Here is a 19184-nt window from a genome sequence, read left to right as displayed (position 1 = left end):
GCCTGTTTTGATATTAATGTTAAATCTGGGGCGACTGCCGCTGAGTTTTTATTGGCAATACAGTTGCGCAATTTGAGATTTCGAAAAAAAAAATGTGCTTGATAGAAACACGGCAATTTCGAAAACGCCACACAGGGTCACACGACCAACAATCAGATGTTGCCGCTGGTGCAAAACCATGAAGAAGTAGATGACAAGGAAGTAGTTGGAAGAAGATGGTGCATCATTTTTTAAAGTTTTATTCACACAAATAAAATCATTCACATGGGATTTTAATTGCGAAATTGTTGCTTTTGAACATCACTGTAATATTGACAAAATTTTGTGCACATTTGTAATGAAAACACACCTTGTGACTCAGTGTGTAGAGCAGTTGTTTTCCGTTTATGGGTTTGATGTGCCTTTGGGCAAGGCACTTCACCCCAAGTTGCTTACTGATCTGCGTTATCAGCGTATGAATGTGTGCACGTTACTAGTCGTGTTCCCATCATCGCGATCTTGAAGTATCGCATTAGAAAATGTTGATAGGAACACCAAAATTTGAAATAATTTCCTTAGTTTCACTAAAAGGTTTGTACGCTCGCGTGACGTGGTTTTTGGCTTTTCCGAGAAAGAAATTCATTTGCTAAAAAGGAGATGTATGTTACCAAAACACTTCTGCTGTAGTGAACATTTACCCGTTTACTACAGCCATGCGTAGCGTCAACATCTGGTGTAATCACACGTTGCGTAGCCTGGCTGATTCGCTCCAAACCAGTAGATGGAAGCAGACCTAATTTTTTAGAAGTTTGCTCAAAATGTGCATGAAAATTTGTATGTGGATTGTTTCTATCCCCTTCTCCTGACTGATACGTTTCTACAATTGCATTAAATCTTAATTTTTTTTTTTTAATCTATTGGAGCCTCTAAGCAAACTGTGCTTTTGGAGAATTGAGGAGAAATGAGGAAAACCCTTCCAGGACAGCTGGACGTAGTTTTGCTTTAATTGATGGCAGGCGTGAACTCAAGAAGATTATGTTAGTTTAAGTATATTCAGTCACTAATACCACTGCTGAGAGCCTGTTCATTATTTTCTAAAGCTCCTTTTTTCTATTGTTTGCAATGGATCCCAACTATATGTTGACCTTGTATAGGATGAATATTTCTTTGTAATTTTTTAAAGCTCAATAGATGTCATGAAACACTGAATGTCTGCATAATGCTCTTTTCAAGTGTCCCAATCTGGCCTCAGGAACAGGAAGCATCAGATGGGTTTGTGGAGGGAAATAGAAAATGATAAGAACAGCAAGGGAGCGACTGGAAAGGAAGCGCCAGATGAGACGTAGAAGAGAGCTTTGTTGAGAAGCGGTCAGACTTTCAGACGGGCCGTTTGAGAAAGTGAGGCGGGGGAAGGAAGATGTAGGGGATAAATATTGCATTTCACGTTCTACAACTTGGCAAAAGCACAGACTTCTCCGTACTGTACAAATACCTGCAGCCAGCTGAAACGCTGGAAGATTTTTTTAATGGTGGAATCCCTGTATAACTCTGGAGGGAACAGGTGAGTCCAATGGAGAAAGTGTGCAGCATTTTTTTCCCGAGATTTAACCCTAGCCACGGAAGAATGCGTTACAGTCACCGTCATCCATCCTGCAGAACAACACAGCTGACAGTTTTTATAAAGTTAGTCATATACGGTAATCAGAGGGACTCTGGAGACTTTAGATTCTCAGATTCCTCTGTTAAAGGAAACGATCTTTAGTCAGTTTGACACAAGTTGATTGGGGTCAATCGGTGTCGGGCTGTCCGTCATGCTGATATAATCAAACCTAAAAAAAGAACTGGTCTTTTATTAAAGTTTTTCCTCCTCAACTGGAGTTCAAAAGTTGAAGATGATGGCGAGGAAGCTTTCTGACTGCCTTAGTTAGAAACTTTAAAGTATTTTTGGTTTTACAGACACTCTCTTACTTTTAATTGAGGTTTATGCAGGCAGCATTATGTAACCTCAACTTTTTGGAGCTTTACATCATGCTACAACGTCATTCCCTCATCAGAAACATACCTGGAGTGTTGTCTTGATTCTTTCATGCATGTTTGAGAAATCCTTTAGTCTCCCGTGGCAACCATTCAGCTGTGCTAAACGTCTGGAAGGACGCAGCGCCCGGTCTAAAGGTTCCAGCCGGAACCTTTGTATGTACAACAAAATTGATTAAATGTGTTACCACTTTTAAATCATTGAGATGTGTGTAATTAGTTTATCTTAATCAACGTTTTAAAGTCCCAACCTTAATTATTATCTGTTGAGAGACACTTATGTTCCCTTTTGAGGCAAACTTCAACATAACAAACAAATTTAAAAGTCAAATTTTTCATTGTTATGAAGCAGTTTGGCCTTAGCCCATGTTCTGCTTTACAGTCTATAGGTAAAAAACAGTATCACTTTTCAAACAGAGTGCTGTAAAATGTAGCATTGCTGAAACTGTGTCTGACTGCGGTTCCTCGGAGGTTGCTGTCCAGTTTTGTCAGGGTTTGTCAAGCAAACAGGCTGATGTCAGCCATTCTTATTTTTGCATTCGGTTGTTTCCGGTCACAGAGGCAAGTCCGGAGAACGGCTCCATTCATCGCACATTTGACCACTTCTTTGACATTTCCACCTGACAAAACATCTCCAGATTCAGTCAGTAGGAGCTGCTGTGATGAAAAGCCAAAATAAACATCTATGATTTCCAGCGTTTCTTCTCCCTGATCCTTCCATACTTATGATAGGATGTTACTGTCCTGAAAGGGTGCCCAACAGCCCGTCAGTGAAAAAGCCTCTCTCTGCAGTTTTCTAACTGTTTCACAACAGACACACATAGCTTGATTGCAGAACTGAAACCTGCTGGTTAGATACAGTTAACAGCTGGCATTGGATTGGTTTGTCTTTTTTAAACTAAGGTACATGCGGCCTTGTGAAGCTGTGGGACATTTCACAAAAAAGCAAAATACAGAAGCGTCTGTGTGTGAAAAGCTATGTCCACCCATTCTGTTTTAGTGACATATAATTATGAGGGTATGTAGCAAACATACTGTCATAATACTATATTATTATAGTATTATAATAATAATATTATATTATATATTATATTGTATAATATATGTATAATATATTATAATATATTATATTATATAATAATAATTATAAAATAGTCATAATACTATATTATGACAGTATGTTTCTTATAAACATACTCGCTATAAATGCGCTATAAATGTATGCATTTATTGCAATTTGCCATGTTGGAGCTTTCATCACTGTGTTAGCTCAGCGCCAATGAGAAAAGACATTAGCAATGACTTGAGAAAAGCAATAAATAGCTGCCCATCAAACTGGAGAAGGTTATGAAGGCATTTCCAAACAGTCTGACAAACGGCTTTACTTAGTGCGGTATAAGGGAAAGTGCAGGAAAGTCTAACGATAGCAAGTGAAGCCGTGGCATTTAGAATTCCAACGAAGGTCATGAATGTACAGTTTGGAAAAAGAAATGACAGCAGACGCTTGTCAGGACGCTAAAAGACGGTTTACAATAAAATCAGTCATTTCCATTCTCACATACATGATGGCAAACTACTGGACTGTAGCCACAGCTGCCCTGGGGCAGTTTGACAGACATGAGGCTGCCATATCTCACCATCAGTCCTTCTGACCAACACCAGCAGACGAGGAAGGTGAAGTGTCTTGCCCAAGGACACAACAACAGAGATGGATGAATCAGTGGCTCAAACCACCAACAAGACAAACTCCTACCACTGTTGTTACCATCGCCCAAAAAGTTTCAACAACCTGTGGGGTGATGTTTCTCAAACTTTTTCAGGCTGAGGACCATTTAACCCATTTAACGAACAGTCACGGACCACCTAACCTGAAATTGCCCCTGTGATAACATATCTTGTTTGAAAGGGTTACCAGTAAAGGTCTTCTCACTGGTAATATAACACTTTGATTTAAAACTTTCATCTAAAACCAAAAGACTTCTCCTGTGACGGGCGGCAGTGGTAGGAGTTCGTCCCGCTATCGTTGGGTTGCTTCGTCCATTTCTGTCGTATCTCCATGTTGGTGAAAATGTGAAGGTATGTTTTTCTCTTTAGGGAAAAACAAGAACAGCATACCAGAAATAGATCCGCAGGCATTGTGTTGGAGGGAAGATTATTTGGTTTGTAGTCTCTGGAGCTACAAACCAGAGGCTACAATGAGCAGGATTACTATTGCAACAACACATGATCAGTAGACTAACCTGTCTCACGACGGTCTAAGCCCAGCTCACGTTCCCTATTAGTGGGTTAGTCACTAGCTCCTACTAGATACTAGGTGGATGGGTATTACTCAGCCCCCTTCTTCCTGCTGCTCTCTTTGCTTCAGATTGCGTCACTGCATCACATGCTCAGCAGTCCTGACCTAGCTGTGTAGATCATGGATATAAAGCTTGACCTGAAAACAACTGCTGAGTTGATCACACCATCGTCTCTGTGCAGTAGCATTGTAAAGTCCAGTAGGAGGCTAAACTTCTGATGGCTAAACATAGCAGCAAATCTACAAAACCGAAGACACTCGACCTCGTGAGTCAACTGTGTTTGCCCCTTTCAAATCACTTTGTCTTCTCACTACACATAAGTTTAGCCGCTGAGCTCAGTGACCCCAAGAACTTTCAGATCATCTACCATTGATTGCAGAAGCAAATGGGCAGGACTAAAAACTCAGCGTTCACCTCAGCAGTGGGTGAAAGAGCTGAGCTCTATGTAGCAATCTTCATGGAGGCTTTTACACATTACTCAGTATGTCAAATGCAAGCTAAGTTGTTGGGAACCATCCTCAATATGCTCCTAGTGCTTTTGCAGCTGTTTTTGCTTTGGACTATACCACTATGACACACGTCCTCCATAATCCTGTTTTACCCTCTTACACGAAGTGTTTTCAGCTACGTAAAGGCCAGCACTGACGGACGATAAGTAGCTATAAAAACGATGCTAACGCTAATCAGCAAAGGTGTAATTTTTATTGGTGAAAGTACTTCCAGACACTACTGTTACATTTTTGCTAAATATGGGTTCAAAATGGGATTTTACTATGGTTACCATATACTAAGAGCAACAGTCTCGATACATACAATATTAAACTGACAGAGGGAGTTAAAAAAAAAATTTACTGTCACTTTTCATGAGTGTTTGTTGGAGGCACTTTCATTTCTGTTTGCCAATCTTTGTCCTTGGGTTATGCGATGCCTTTTTCTCCTTATGCTTCTCATCATCCTTGCCCATCATAGCTGACATGACAGTGCCATCCTCAAGCTGCAGATGCATACACAGTCTCTCTCTCTCTCACTCACACACACACACACGCACACACACACACACACACACACACACACACACACACACACACACACACACACACACACACACACACAAGTTTGTATTTCAACCAATATTAGAAATTTGCATTGACTTCAATTGATTTTAGTAACTGAATTTATGTCTAAACAGACATTTTTCCTAACCCTAGTTTACTAGTCTACTCCTAACCGTAACTAAAACTTAATTTACACCTTACATCTAAATCTAACCACTAACCCAAAAACAGCACTTCTTCTTATGGGGCTCATGCTTTGGGCCCCATGAGGAGCAGTGGGTCCTCACAATGTAGCTTTAGTGTTAATGGTCCTTACAGTGTATGAAAAACAAGGCCACACACACACACACACACAAATCCTTGTCCTTCAATCAGTCCGAGGACTTTGTTTTGACTTCCATTCAATTAAGTAACTGCATTTATGCCCAACACAGACATTTTCTGTAACACTAATCACTGCTGGTCTATTGCTATCCCTAACTAGTACCAGACTAGTCCACCTAACCTTAACCCTATCCACAGTTGAATTCACACAATGCCTCTAAATCTAACTAATAGAACTGCAAAGCAAAAGTGAAGATCAGAAAAACGTCCTTACTTCCTACAAATGACTGGCCTTTGAAGGTGAAAATGGTGATTATCTATATGTAGTACATATATGTACACACACACACACACACCCACATTCCCTGAATAATGTGCAGGATGATGCGTGATCCCGCTTGGGCTAATCTCCACTATGCATTTCCATCTCTCCACCCTCTGGCCTGTTTAACAGCTCTGCAGCAAAGACATGTTTGATCCCTAATCCCCTGCTATTAAATCCATTTGTCATGCTATCTTTGTCCTCATCTCTGACCCGTGATTGCATGTTTATGGATGTGTGCGGTATACATATTAAAAATGGTCTGACCCTAAAACTTCTTGATGTTTTCTGTGTGCGTGTGTGTGCCTTCAGGTTTTCTCCCCTGCATCATGCGGCTCTTAACGGGAACCTGGAGCTGGTCTCTCTGCTGTTGGAGTCGCAGGCCGCTGTCGACATCAGAGACCAGAAAGGTATGGAGGAAACCAGCCGACGTACAAAAACGTTTCACTGATCAGTTCCTCCAGTGTTTTGCTGTTCCACAATCGTGACAGTTCACAACAAACAGATACCTGCATCTTTTTATGCTAATACGTAATTGTGCGTTCATTGCAAACTGTAAATTGTCAAAAACATTGAGTGTAAGTGACTAACACCTACCTGTAGGAGGCAGTATTTATTACTTCTACTACAAAGCTGCCTTGGCTTTACTTGATGTCAAGTTGTCGATATGGTGACAGGCCTGTCATGGTAAATTGTCCAATTAGTTATTGAGATAAACAGTTACATTGTTTTGAGGCAATTTTCAAGTAATATGATACTGATGACATAATAATGCTAGAACACATTTTCAAAGATCAGTAAACTTTAAATTCTCATCAACATTTAATTCTGCAACTGGAAGACATATCCAAAATAAATAAACAAACCAACAGAAACAATAAGTAAAATGAATTATGAAGTAATTCCTTTCATTACATGAGCATAATCTGACACTGGCAAATATAAGAAATCTGTCCTTTAGTTTGGATCCGTTTCTTCAGTAATTAAAAGATTTTACATTAAGATTTTATTAAAAACACTTCAACCTATTTAACCATCCTTCTTTGCACAATCTCTCCAGATTAGGCCATTGAAAGACCGATAAGCCCACAGCATCACAGATCCTCCACCGTACTTAACACTAAGGATTTCTAGATATTCATCCTGTGTTTTGCGGTGCTTGTAGCAAAAAAAAATTCAACATTAGCCTCATTTAGCACTCAAAAAACTCCACATGTTTATGTTCATGATGGTGTGACAGAAATAACTTTTTCCTGGCATAACACCCAAGCAGTGAGTTGTACCTAACGGTTGCTATGGAGATGTTTGTTGCAGTTTCACCAACACTGTTTGTTGTGACATCATAAATACGGATCTTGAACTTCCTCAACCATAATTTCTAACATGTAATTAAATGTCCTCAAATTAAAACTTAGGTTTTTCTCAAAGGATTAGTTTTGATACTGCAGTAAAATATCTATTTATTTCAAAGCTTTTAATCATATTTTTTAAGGGACCTAAAACTAGAACTCAGCCAACAAAAACTTATGTGGCTGTTTTTGGCGCAGGAATGCGGCCGCTGCATTATGCCGCCTGGCTGGGGAAGGCCGAGCCAATGAAGATGCTGCTGAAGTCGGGTTCATCTGTCAACGGCCAATCAGATGAGGGCCAGATACCTCTGCACCTATCAGCACAACATGGCCACTATGAGGTGGTAAGTGACACTGAGGATCAACCTCGGTGCTAAGAAGCTAACAAAAATATTCAAGACTGACAAAACAGACATCTTTCTTCTGACTGCTGCTCCATTTTGCTCTTAAGCTAAGCTCCACCAGTCTTTTAAAACATTGCCTGTTTTAATAGCTCACCAATTTAATTAATATGGATTAATATGCACAGCAGAAAACGTCTTAGCACCACCTTAACTAATATATACAGACTTCCTTATCCTGCACCCTTTGTGTTTTCTTGGAATTTAATTTCAAAACAGCTTGGTAATATTACCTAGCTTAGGAAGATTAGGAAGATTTTTGACCATCTTACTGACCAGCCCTGCTAAAGCTAGTCCAACAACAACAAAAAAAAAATAAATAAATCAAATGGCTCTGGAATTAGCTAGTTAACTTAAGAGTGTGTAAATAAAGATGCTAACAAAAAACATTGCTTATTTAACAAAAAGAAAAACTACAACTTACACTTCTATTACAGCTTGCTAATATTAGCTAACTTACTTAGCACATTCAGTACAACTCTTTTGTTCCTAGCTCACACTAGCAACAAATTAGCTATTCAACACTTAGAAACATTAAAATAATTAGGATTTTTACCAGTCAGGACTTGTAAAAAATAGACATTAACAAAAAATGCATTGTTGTTTGGCAGAAATATTTGTGTTGGTATGCGTCTTTCCAGTCTTTTTCTGACATGCTTGCTTGTGTGTTGTGTTTGTCATTCTTCACTGCAGTCTGAGATGCTGCTGCAGCACCAGTCCAACCCGTGCATCGTGGATAATGCAGGGAAAACCCCTCTGGATTTGGCGTGTGAATTCGGCAGGGTTGGGGTGAGGAGCTGTACTTCATTCTGTCTGGAGAACATGGTTGGAAAAATAAAACCCATTTTCTAACTGGTGATCTCTTTGCCGATGTGTGTGTAGGTGGTCCAATTGTTGCTGTCTAGCAACATGTGTGCCGCTCTGTTGGAACCCAAAAAGGGAGACACTGCAGACCCCAACGGGATGTCTCCGCTCCACCTGGCTGCCAAAAACGGACATATAGACATCATCAGGTACTCGTGTGTCTGTTTAAGATTTGAATGTGGAAAAATCTGGGATGTGTTTCCATCTATCTTGTGTCTAAGTGACTGAAAATTTTCAAACACATGGATGTGTTTGCAAATCCTCCCTGTGCTCCATCTTGTCTTCGTAAAGTTACTGTAAGACCATTCCACCATGGTCTGAGCTAACGTTCGTTTACGCTTTTGTGGAACGTGATGGTGTCGGTGTTTAAGCACAAATCTTCAGGTTGAAGAAAGCAGAATGGGTCTGCAGCTGCAGATAAACTCCCGTCACAAATGTCCTTCTCAGTTGCAGTGGAAAATGATATGAGAGAAAACTGGGATGTAGGAAAAAACACGAGAAAGGCAGAAAGGAGAAGCAGAGGGCGGCAGATTAGAGCCTGTCACAGCCAGTGGAGCAGAACCTTCCTCTCTAGAAGTGACATTGGTAAACGATGCTCAGTAACCGTGGCTAACTACCTGTGGAACAGACACGCTTATAAAACAAAACACTTAAACAAAAAATAACGAAACTTCAAAGGAAATGTTTGTTCCTCAGCTTTCTTACATTCCTCTGGATGAACTTTTCCCTAACATGCCGTCGTACATTTGTGATGGGTCATTTTGTTTGGAACTTTGATCCAAACAAATATGTTTGATACATTTTTTTTTAATTGATTATATCAAAAATATTTTGACAACCCTACAAGAGACTGATGGTAACTATGGAGGAGCTGTAGAGATCCACAGCTCAGATGAGACAATTGGTTGACATGACAACAATTAATCATGGACTTTGGAGATCAGTTCTTTGTTACAGGAAAGCCATGTGAAGTTCTGTTTGTAGTTTACTCATCTAGAGAACACTGCGAACATGTGGAAGATGGTTCTCTGGTCAAATTAAATGAAACTTTTAACCTTTAAAACAATGTAGAAAACTAATACAGCACAACCCTTAAATGCACCATTCCCATTGTGAAAACATGGGGGGAAGGAGACAAGTTTCTTTCCAAAAATGTGTTACTTCAAGAAAACTAAAACAGAAATGACAGTTTCCTCTGTCTTCAATACCACTTGAACAGGTTGATGGAGCAGGTGCTTTTTGGACTTCAGTGTTTGGTTTTTTTTTCCTTTACTTGAAATGTGTCAGAGAGAAAATATCAGACAAAGCCAGACTTGGCAGATTCCTTTTGCTTTCTGTTTCTGTGCCAGCTGTGTCCAGACTGAGCTGTCACACTGTCTCTAATGAACGGCGATAAAAGTTGCATTGATCTCCTTCTCTGTTTCGCAGCCAGAATGCAAATAAGCAAACAGAGCAAACTTGGTCGGATGCATATTTTATTCTGTGGCAACTCCTGGAGCCAAGCAACGGAGCGAGTCTAACTGATGAGCTGCAGGGTGTCAAATACTGCTGAATACATTTATTGGCAGCCCTGGGAAAAAATGCCTTAATGGGGCACTGTTATGTAAAATCATCTTTTTTGAGCCTTACATCATGTTAGAATGTTATTCTCTCATCTAAAACATACCTTTGATACTTTCATGCATGTTTGACAAATCCCTTAATCTCCATTCAGCTGTGCAAAACACCTGGGTGGACCTAGCTCCGCCTTCGAGGACGAAGCTCCTCCTTGGAGCTGCAGTTTCCAAGCTCCTTCCCTGCCACTCCCTAACTCAGCTTCTCCAGACTAGCCAGCATCAATTAGGAAACATTTGGTGGAACTGGAGCGCTTGATAGGAGCTGCTACTCAGTGCAACGCTGCTAAAAACGTTATTAAAGGGTTAATAAAGGAGCCATGCTGTGATGACTTCCTGAAGGTGGAGTTTCAGAAAGAGCAGGAGCTTCTTAAAGAGACAGAGGCCCAATTTCAAGGCGTTAAATATCATAGTCAACTTTCTTAAGTCAGCCAAAGGTGACACAGTTACTTGATTGTGCTATAAAATGTCACTATGTAGCTGAAAAATACATAACAACAACCCTTTGGATTAATGTATTTTCTGTTGCACCACCAGCATACAACCAAAGTTTTCATTGAAGAACATTTATTCAGTTGAAGAAAAAAGAATTGCTTACTTTAAGATTTCCTGATATTTCCAAGGATTAATGGACTCAAACGTTGTTTATAAGAGAAACAGGCCCACAGCATCACAACTCCTCCACCGTATTTAACATAATGCTTTTGGCTGTTTAACACACATTCTGTGTTTCACAAGAAGCCCACCTGCTGCTGGAAAATTCAGCCTCAGTTTCATCTTGTCACCAAACATCGCGCCACTGGAGATTTTGTAAAAAAAAAAAAAAAGAAATTCATTGTTTCACATTTGTCTTCCACCAAATTCACGTAAATGTTTCAGAGTGTACTAAAAGAGTTATTAATTTAATGCTCTGTTGAAGATTTGATCAGCAGTACCATCACACGCCCTTTTCTGTGACAATAAACCACACAGTTTCTTTCTCTCAGTTATCAGGCTGAATGGTGTCGGTTCATTTCTGGACATATTTTCCATTCTTTTAAACCCCCTCCAACTTTCTTTCCCTTATTTTTTTTCTTCTCTCTCTATCTCTTTATCCTTCTCTCTCTGTCGCCTTCTGCTGTCAGGTTGCTGATTCAGGCCGGCATCGACATCAACAGGCAGACCAAAGCCGGCACTGCCCTTCACGAAGCAGCCCTGTGTGGCAAGACGGAGGTGGTGAGACTCCTGCTGGAGGTAAGCGGAACTACAACACAATCCTTGAAAAAACTACAAAACAGGGACTGGACTGTCACACAGAAAGAAAAAAAAAGATTTTACTGAAGAAAGATTTCACTTTTGTCGTTTTTACTACACAACATTACTCTTGAAAAGTGCGGAAATGTCACTTTGGCATTTTACAGGTTCAGATTTGTATGGAAAAAAACAGAAACAGTCAAAAAAAATTTCCAAACAGCTAAATACTGAAGTAAAGCTGATCTAATGTCCTAATAATCAATAGAAAACATCCCTAGATCACTGTTCATACTGTTGGTTATATTAAGGGAGATGCAGAATAGTCTATTCAGATATTTATTTGTACAAAAATAAATATGTGAAAACGACAGACACGTAGCAACTAAAAGTGGAATAAAATGCGTAATGTTTTGTGGTTTTGACCCCATAAATGATGACAAGTTTGCGAGCTTTTCCCTGGAAATGTCTGGCATTCTCTTAAAAGGGCAGTATCATTTAAAATTAACTGTTTTTGAGCTTTAAGTCATGCTACAATTCTACCCGAAGTGTTGCCTTGATTCTTTCATGCATGTGTAAAAACTCTTTTAATCTCCCATAGCAACTATTGATTTGTGCAAAACACCTGAGTGGACGTAGCACTCCTCAAACTAGCCAGCAGCACTTAGCAAACACCTGGTGAAACTCAACTGTGCTCATCATACGAGCCACTAGAAAGAGCAGGAGGTTCTTTCTTTAAAGTCGTATTTAACATATGCAGCATTTTTATAACAACTGCGGTGACATAATTACTTGATTGTGCTATTAAATGACACTATGTGCCTGGAAAACACATAACACTGCCCCTTTTATGCTGCTGCCTTTTTATGAACGCATGTTTAATAAAAAACCCTGCAGCTTCATGTGACACCAGTGAGTCACAGCTATGAGAGAGGTTGTGCTAACGCCAAACGGCCTCCTTGTGACAGTGACGGTTTAGCCCCGAAGGAAAACAGAAGCAGCCGTATGTCGGGATGTCTGCAGCTCCTCCGGCATGAGAACGCAGCACATTCAGGTCCCTGACTCTGAGAGGCTGTGAGACGTTACCCCGGAGCGCCTCAGCACCCACTTCATCTTTGTTCATTCAGTCCGTGTTTGATGCCGCAAACCCCAAATAAAATGTCGCTCCTCAGCCTGCAGCTGACAAATCAGATGCGGTTTGTAATTAAGAGGAGAAGCCGGAGGGGAATGTGGTTATGTTGTGCTGATGTCACTGAGGTGCATCCAGACAGCTGCAGTTATGAGTTCAAAGCACAGGAGACGTTATGCTTTCATTTTTGTTAACACAACTATAGTGCAGTGCGAGAGAAAATATGCTCTGAGTTTATTATTGTGCATTTTGTCTTATAACAGCTGCAAGTATCAATGTGTGTTATCAGGATTTGATCTCATCAACGCACATAAGGGCAACATTTTCAAGCCACGTTACCCTGATACTCCCAAATAAAAGAGATAGATACATAGATAATTAGCTAGCTATCTAGTTAGTTATCTAGTTAAACGGATAGATAGCTGTCTAGACTCTAGCTCATTAGACAGCTTTTTAGAGATATGTATCTAGATATACAAAAAATGAATTCTTCAGACAACCTGAGCACTTTTTAGATGGTTTTTAAATAAAGTTGTATATAATTGTTTATCTTAAATTTTACAAAGACTAGCTATCTATCTATCTAGTAGACAGCAATCTAGAGAGATAGCTATCTATCTATCTATCTATCTATCTATCTATCTATCTATCTATCTATCTATCTATCTATCTATCTATCTATCTATCTATCTATCTATCTATCTATCTATCTATCTATCTAGCTAGCTAGCTAGCTAGCTAGATAGATAGACACAAACAAAACAAACGTTTATTATATTTTCCATTTACTTGCTTATATGTATAATTTTGCATATGTTGTCAATATTATGTTTTATTAGTTTACATTATTAGTACTATTTGATTTCTTAATAGTTTTTAGATATAATGTTTAGAAAAACCCATAGAGTGGTGCAAATTAGCTTACACTATAAGCACCATGATTCCGGCGTGGAAGTGCTGTTTTATTCAGTTTCTCTGCGTTCTTGTGCATCTGTTCCTGTCAAATAAACCTAATGAATAAATAACTAAATGAATAAATATGTAAAAGCCCTAACATGTCTTGCTCTGCCCTGCAGAGTGGGATCAACGCAGCTGTTAGAAACACCTACAGCCAGACTGCGCTCGACATCGTTTACCAATTCACAGCAACGCAAGCCAGCAGGGAGATAAAGCAGCTGCTGAGGGGTGAGACGGACGGAAAAATCAGTCTTCCATAACTGTGCTATAAGAACTACAAAAACCAACATCTAATTCTCCAATGATAATGTAATTTGTTGTATGTGACCTCCCAGATGCGTCAGCAGCCCTGCAGGTTCGGGCTCTGAAGGATTACTGCAACAACTACGACCTGACCAGCCTCAACATCAAAGCTGGAGACGTCATCACGGTAACGCACGCCATTGTCCAATCCTACAGCCTGCAGCACCAAGGCACTAGCTACGTTTCCATGACAGACGGGCGCAAAATATAGTTGACGTTCCGCTAATGTCAAGAAAACACAATTGTAGCGTTTAAATTGAATAAGAAATGCAAATAAAAACGCAGGTGAATAAGTTTGTTGACGCGATTAGTCATTAAAATACACACTCCTCCATCATCCTCCTACCACTTCCCGTTGTCTTCTTCGTCGTTTCTGCCTGTAGAAACATCTGGCTGTTGATCACGTGACTCGAAAAAGTGTTTCCATGGCAGTTTTGCGAAATGCACTAATTTTGATACAACCAAAAAACCAGCCACATCCTAAAGTGTTTTATCAACAAACGTGTTTTTTTTAAATGGCGTGTTTCTATTAAGCAAGTTAAATGTTTTAATTGGTCGACGTAAACGCATCGACTTATTGCAGCTCACTGAGATGTTAGAGCTGAGCGGAAGGAGTGGGACCTGAATGTCTTCATAACTGGAATTTCAAAATATTCTATTAACATTTACCGCAATGCTTCTTGTAATAGAAAAATCTAAACATTTCTGAGTTTCAAAAGTAAAAAATATTAGTCCTTTGAAATGCCCACTTTTTTTCAGAAAATTTCTGAGATTAGTCTCTGAATTTCAGAGTATTTTTGGTGAAAATATCCTTTTTTTATTTCTACTATCACTCTACTACGCCGTCGTGAAATCCTGATGTAAACAATAAATTTCGCTGAGAAATTTGCTTGATAGTGAAAAGGTTTGCTGTTTGGGCACTATAACGAGAAATATAATCAGAAAGTGAGGCTTTTTAAAGACCCGGAATCTGTTGTAGAAACGGCCTCGTTTGTTGAGAATATCAATAAATGCAAAAGCAGAGATGGCTTCAGCCTCTCCTGTTTACTACAAGCATATTTTACAGGAACATATGCGCGCTTGTTGCCATCGTTCATAAATATTAATGAGAATTAATTCAGCCTTTGGGTGCCTATTACAGTTGCAACGAAGCCAAGCTGCGCTTGTGTCTTTCCTCAGGGTCTGGAGGAACAATTAGGCTGCAGTGCTGAATGTCTCCAGGGATGGAGGCAGTTTAGTCTGTTTAAAAAACAACTCGGTTACATATTTCTTCACATATTTTAACCTAAAAGCCATTTGTTAACGTTCACCCTTATCAGGTATTGGAGCAACATCCTGATGGACGCTGGAAAGGCTGTATCCATGACAACCGGACGGGAAACGATCGAGTGGGGTACTTCCCATCCACTCTGGTTGAGGTCATCAGCAAGCGCACAGGTGTGTGTGTGTGTGTGGGGGCGTGTGCGTGTGTTTATGTGGATACCTTTGTGGGTGTTGGAGTGTGAAAGGTTTGCTAGACTTATTTTTAGTTGTAAATGTGCTGACAGAATCAGAAGTCGGCCATATGACACGTTTGGGCTGGAAACGGAGACCTACAGTGAGGAGAGGAGAATATCCCAGTGAAACATTTCCTGTCCTTTTTCCAAAACATTAGGCTATATCGTGCTTTCCTATCCTTCCTTTTCACATTTAAATCGAGTTGTGGTCTATACTAAGTAGAACTGCAATGCTTTGGTCTGGATTCCTCGTTACTGCAGCTCCACAAGTCGCTCTTTTGCTCCTATTCTACTTGTTTTGCTGTTGGCTCTTTAAATGTAAATGAGGCGCTTCATTACTCCGCCCGCCCTCCAGGTCGCACTCCAACTCATTCGGCCATTTTTGTAGCTTGACAGCAGAAAAAACTATTATCTACCAGAACAGAAACTTTTTATTCCCAAATTGATCAGCAATGAAAGACTCGTCAATCCAGCCAACCCAGAGAATGCTACAATAATGTGAATGAACACGTCTTGTAAACAAGGCCTCGACGTTGTTAGCGGGTTAGCTAACACTAGCGCCAGCCAAACTCTTTATGTAATAATACTGTTCAAGAATGGTTATGTTCTCAAGGAGCTAAGAGCTAGCACACAGCGCTAACATAAACAGAAGGCACAATGGTACTGCTAGCGAAACATTGGCCAAGACATCATATCAACACACAACAAATTAACATGTTATATGAAGTTTATTGTCATTTTAATGTTATTTGCAGCTTCCTGCTGTGTTGTCTCTGTTATTTCACAAAGGAACTGACCTTCAGTCAGACAAAGGTTTTCAGCAAATCCTTCTTGATACTGGCAGAGGTTGCTGAGGCACTTGTCCTTGGACAAAGAGGACTTTCCCCACTGACGTGGGAACATTTCCCAAAAACTATCTATATTATCCAGGCACTTCTAAGAGGTTCTGATGCTGAGGGACAGCGTAATGGACTCTGTGGGTTAATACACCCCAAAAACCGAAGATTTTAACTTTTTAACTTCTAACTTCGGCATCCTTGAAGTTGGACTAAAACATTTCTGTGAGAAATACAATGCTGGATTCACAAAATTGGTTAACTGGAAGTCGATGGGTCCATTGAGCAGTTCTGCAGCAAACACTGTGACGTCATTGTGGAAAAAACACAATAAGGAACAGAGAAAATGCATTGGCTTGAAAAGTAAGACCTAAAGTCAATATAAAGACATCTACACACCACCGGGAGAGAATAAATTTAACTTTTCTGCACACTAAAAAAACAAATTTAGGACAATAACGTTTTTTCTAACTATACCGTACACTGTATATTGTTGGCCTCTGTGATGAAATAAACTACCCTTTTATTGCACCATAATCTTACTCTGAACTACTTTTTTCCATTGGGTCAGCCTTCTTCTTTAACATTATGCAAAGTAGGGGAGTAATAGAGAGAGAGAGATCTGTGACCCTCCATTGGTCCAGATTCAGCTCAGCCCTCAGGGTCTCTAAAGGGTGTAGGCCTGAGGACTGATGGCCATAGACAAAGGTTGATCATGTGTTTGATGAATCATGTCTAACCTGTTGTGCATCGTTGAGGTTTTATGTTTTTGGATTCTTTTAAAATCATTTTAAAAGAACAGAACTGAACTGAAATTAAAAGTTGGATTTTACTGAAATTTTTTAAGTGTTACCACTATGGTACGAAGGTTAGGATGAGTTTATGTTAAGTCTTTTAGCTTATTTACCAGGGCTGCCAATAAGTATATAAAACTTGTGATCAAAATAATTGCTTGGATTTGGAATTGCTCTGGCCTTCATCTTTGGACCTAAATGTACACACCAAAATGTTCGAAAATATTGTAATAGTTTCTAATATTATAACACATGTTGTAAAAAAAAAAAAAAAAAGAAAAAAAAGCATCACCTCCTCTGAAACAGTCCCAGTTTCACACAATTTCCACTCAACACAAGGTGGAGTGAATGTACGTGGAACTGCAGAAGACGTGAACCTTGAGCATCAACCAAACTCTCTGTCAAGTATAAAAACTATTTATACTATTTACAATAAGCACAAAAGGCAGCAACACACATCAGTCACCATTTCAGTGGTTTAATGGGAAAACAGAATTCAGAAAGCGTCACTGCTCCAAATACCTCTGAAATAAAGCGGATAAGTGGAAACAGAACATTTTGTATTCCTTTTTTGAAGGAACTTCTGGTGAAAGCTCCATATTTGACTCGCATAAAAACGACCATCGTCATGTGTGTGGAAGCTTAATTCCCATCATATCAAACTGTTATTTTGAATTTTTGATAGGTTGCATATTAAACATCCATGCTGTCTAGCATCTTAGCACTGCCCTTCATCTTCTACGAATGAGCTCCTTCTCGGTGACTTCCGCCAAGCGCATTCAGATCCATCTTGCCGTCCAGGTTGGACCTAGAGGTCGTTCGTCCACTGAGATGTTTTTAAGCTTTTATAGGTTTGTCCGTGTGTTCTGCTGTGTTTGTCTCAGCCTGTATATCTGTGGTTGTGACCTTTTCACTCACCGTTTGCCGCGGCGTTCTCCCTCCTGGCAACGTCCGTCTCTCCTGCTTCTTGATTTTCCACTGACTGGGATTCCGCACGAGACATTTCTAAATCAGTTAACCAGTAAGTGATAGCAACGTCAAAACATTGGCTGAGTATAACTGATATGCTAAATGTAGTGAAGGATGGATGTGGTTGGCTTTGCTCAGTTCATGGAATGGTTTTTAGCAGTTTGCTAAAATACTGACTGACCTCTACAGTTTTCTAATGATAGATTAATTGTGGCATAAAAGTATATATGCAGAATATTTTTAAAAATAAAATTATGTTTAAAAAATGTATTTAAGGTTGACAATTAGAGCTGGACAGTTTCTTGTCTCCAGTTTTCAAAAGCTTTGACTTACCAAATCAAATTTGTCTTTATGAATAAACTTAAACATCATTTTATTTTGTCTTCTTGCCACAAGTGGTTATCTATTATTTATGTTAATATTCCAGGAAACTTTAAGGTGCGAAACAAGGTTTTGCTTTTATTTTAAAGCTAAAGCAAACATTTGGAATTTTGTTTAGCTTCTGATGTTAGCAAAGGCTAGCAGTGCTAACTGTATGTTTGCTGCAGACGTTTTGCTCCTCTACAAGCTGAATGAACTGCAGTCAGTCTTTTAATATCTCATTTTAAATGGCTCTATGCTTGTCTTTTTGTCCTCAGGCATTATTTTAAATAACTTAATGGTACTGGAAATATCAGGCATTAAGTCATGAAAATAGCCAACATTAAGCCTGCCATCAGTTTTTCTGCACATCTTTCCTTACATTTATTTTTCATCAAATGACAATCTGCATAACCATCCTGTTGCTTTCCCAGATGCATTTGAAGAAAATGCATTTGTCTGCTTTCACTTATTTTGCTGTTTTCTAAAATATGGGGCTAAGCTTTACTGGCTTAATGAAGCAACAGTCTTTCCATGCTAAAGACTTTTGGTACTTTGTCTGGCATCTGAAGTAAACTTCTTTACTTTCTTTCGAAATTGGGGAAGTTATTTTGAATGTTGCCGTTTCCAGTGCGATGCAAGAAAACATACATTAAAAAAGTTGATGGAAACACGGCTAATTATTTTAGTAGTTTTGTCCTACATTTGCGTGTAGCAGGATGGGACATTCGGCATCTCGATACAAATATTACAGTTACACAAACATATAACCTGTTTTATGGGACGCACCGTCACACATCCCTACTGTTAGATTGAGGCCATTTTGCTTTTCTCCACACATTAAGACTGAATATTTAGACATTTTTTTTACA

General features: G+C 39.4%; 1 protein-coding gene across 6 annotated transcripts in view; it reads left to right on the top strand.

Annotated features, from left to right (window-relative positions):
- Positions 1 to 19184, top strand: part of caskin1 (CASK interacting protein 1) — a 105872-nt gene that overhangs the window by 60217 nt on the left and 26471 nt on the right. For all 6 annotated transcript variants that reach the window (XM_023349241.1, XM_023349245.1, XM_023349243.1 and 3 more), the window contains exons 3-10: positions 6324 to 6421; positions 7559 to 7704; positions 8455 to 8550; positions 8644 to 8774; positions 11363 to 11471; positions 13674 to 13782; positions 13890 to 13984; positions 15177 to 15294. In XM_023349241.1, coding sequence (XP_023205009.1) covers positions 6324 to 6421; positions 7559 to 7704; positions 8455 to 8550; positions 8644 to 8774; positions 11363 to 11471; positions 13674 to 13782; positions 13890 to 13984; positions 15177 to 15294 — 902 coding nt within the window. The remainder of the gene's footprint in view (positions 1 to 6323; positions 6422 to 7558; positions 7705 to 8454; positions 8551 to 8643; positions 8775 to 11362; positions 11472 to 13673; positions 13783 to 13889; positions 13985 to 15176; positions 15295 to 19184) is intronic.

Source organism: Xiphophorus maculatus, chromosome 16 (genome assembly GCF_002775205.1).
Source record: "Xiphophorus maculatus strain JP 163 A chromosome 16, X_maculatus-5.0-male, whole genome shotgun sequence".
Taxonomy (NCBI): domain Eukaryota; kingdom Metazoa; phylum Chordata; class Actinopteri; order Cyprinodontiformes; family Poeciliidae; genus Xiphophorus; species Xiphophorus maculatus.
This window is presented reverse-complemented; position numbering and strand designations above follow the sequence as displayed.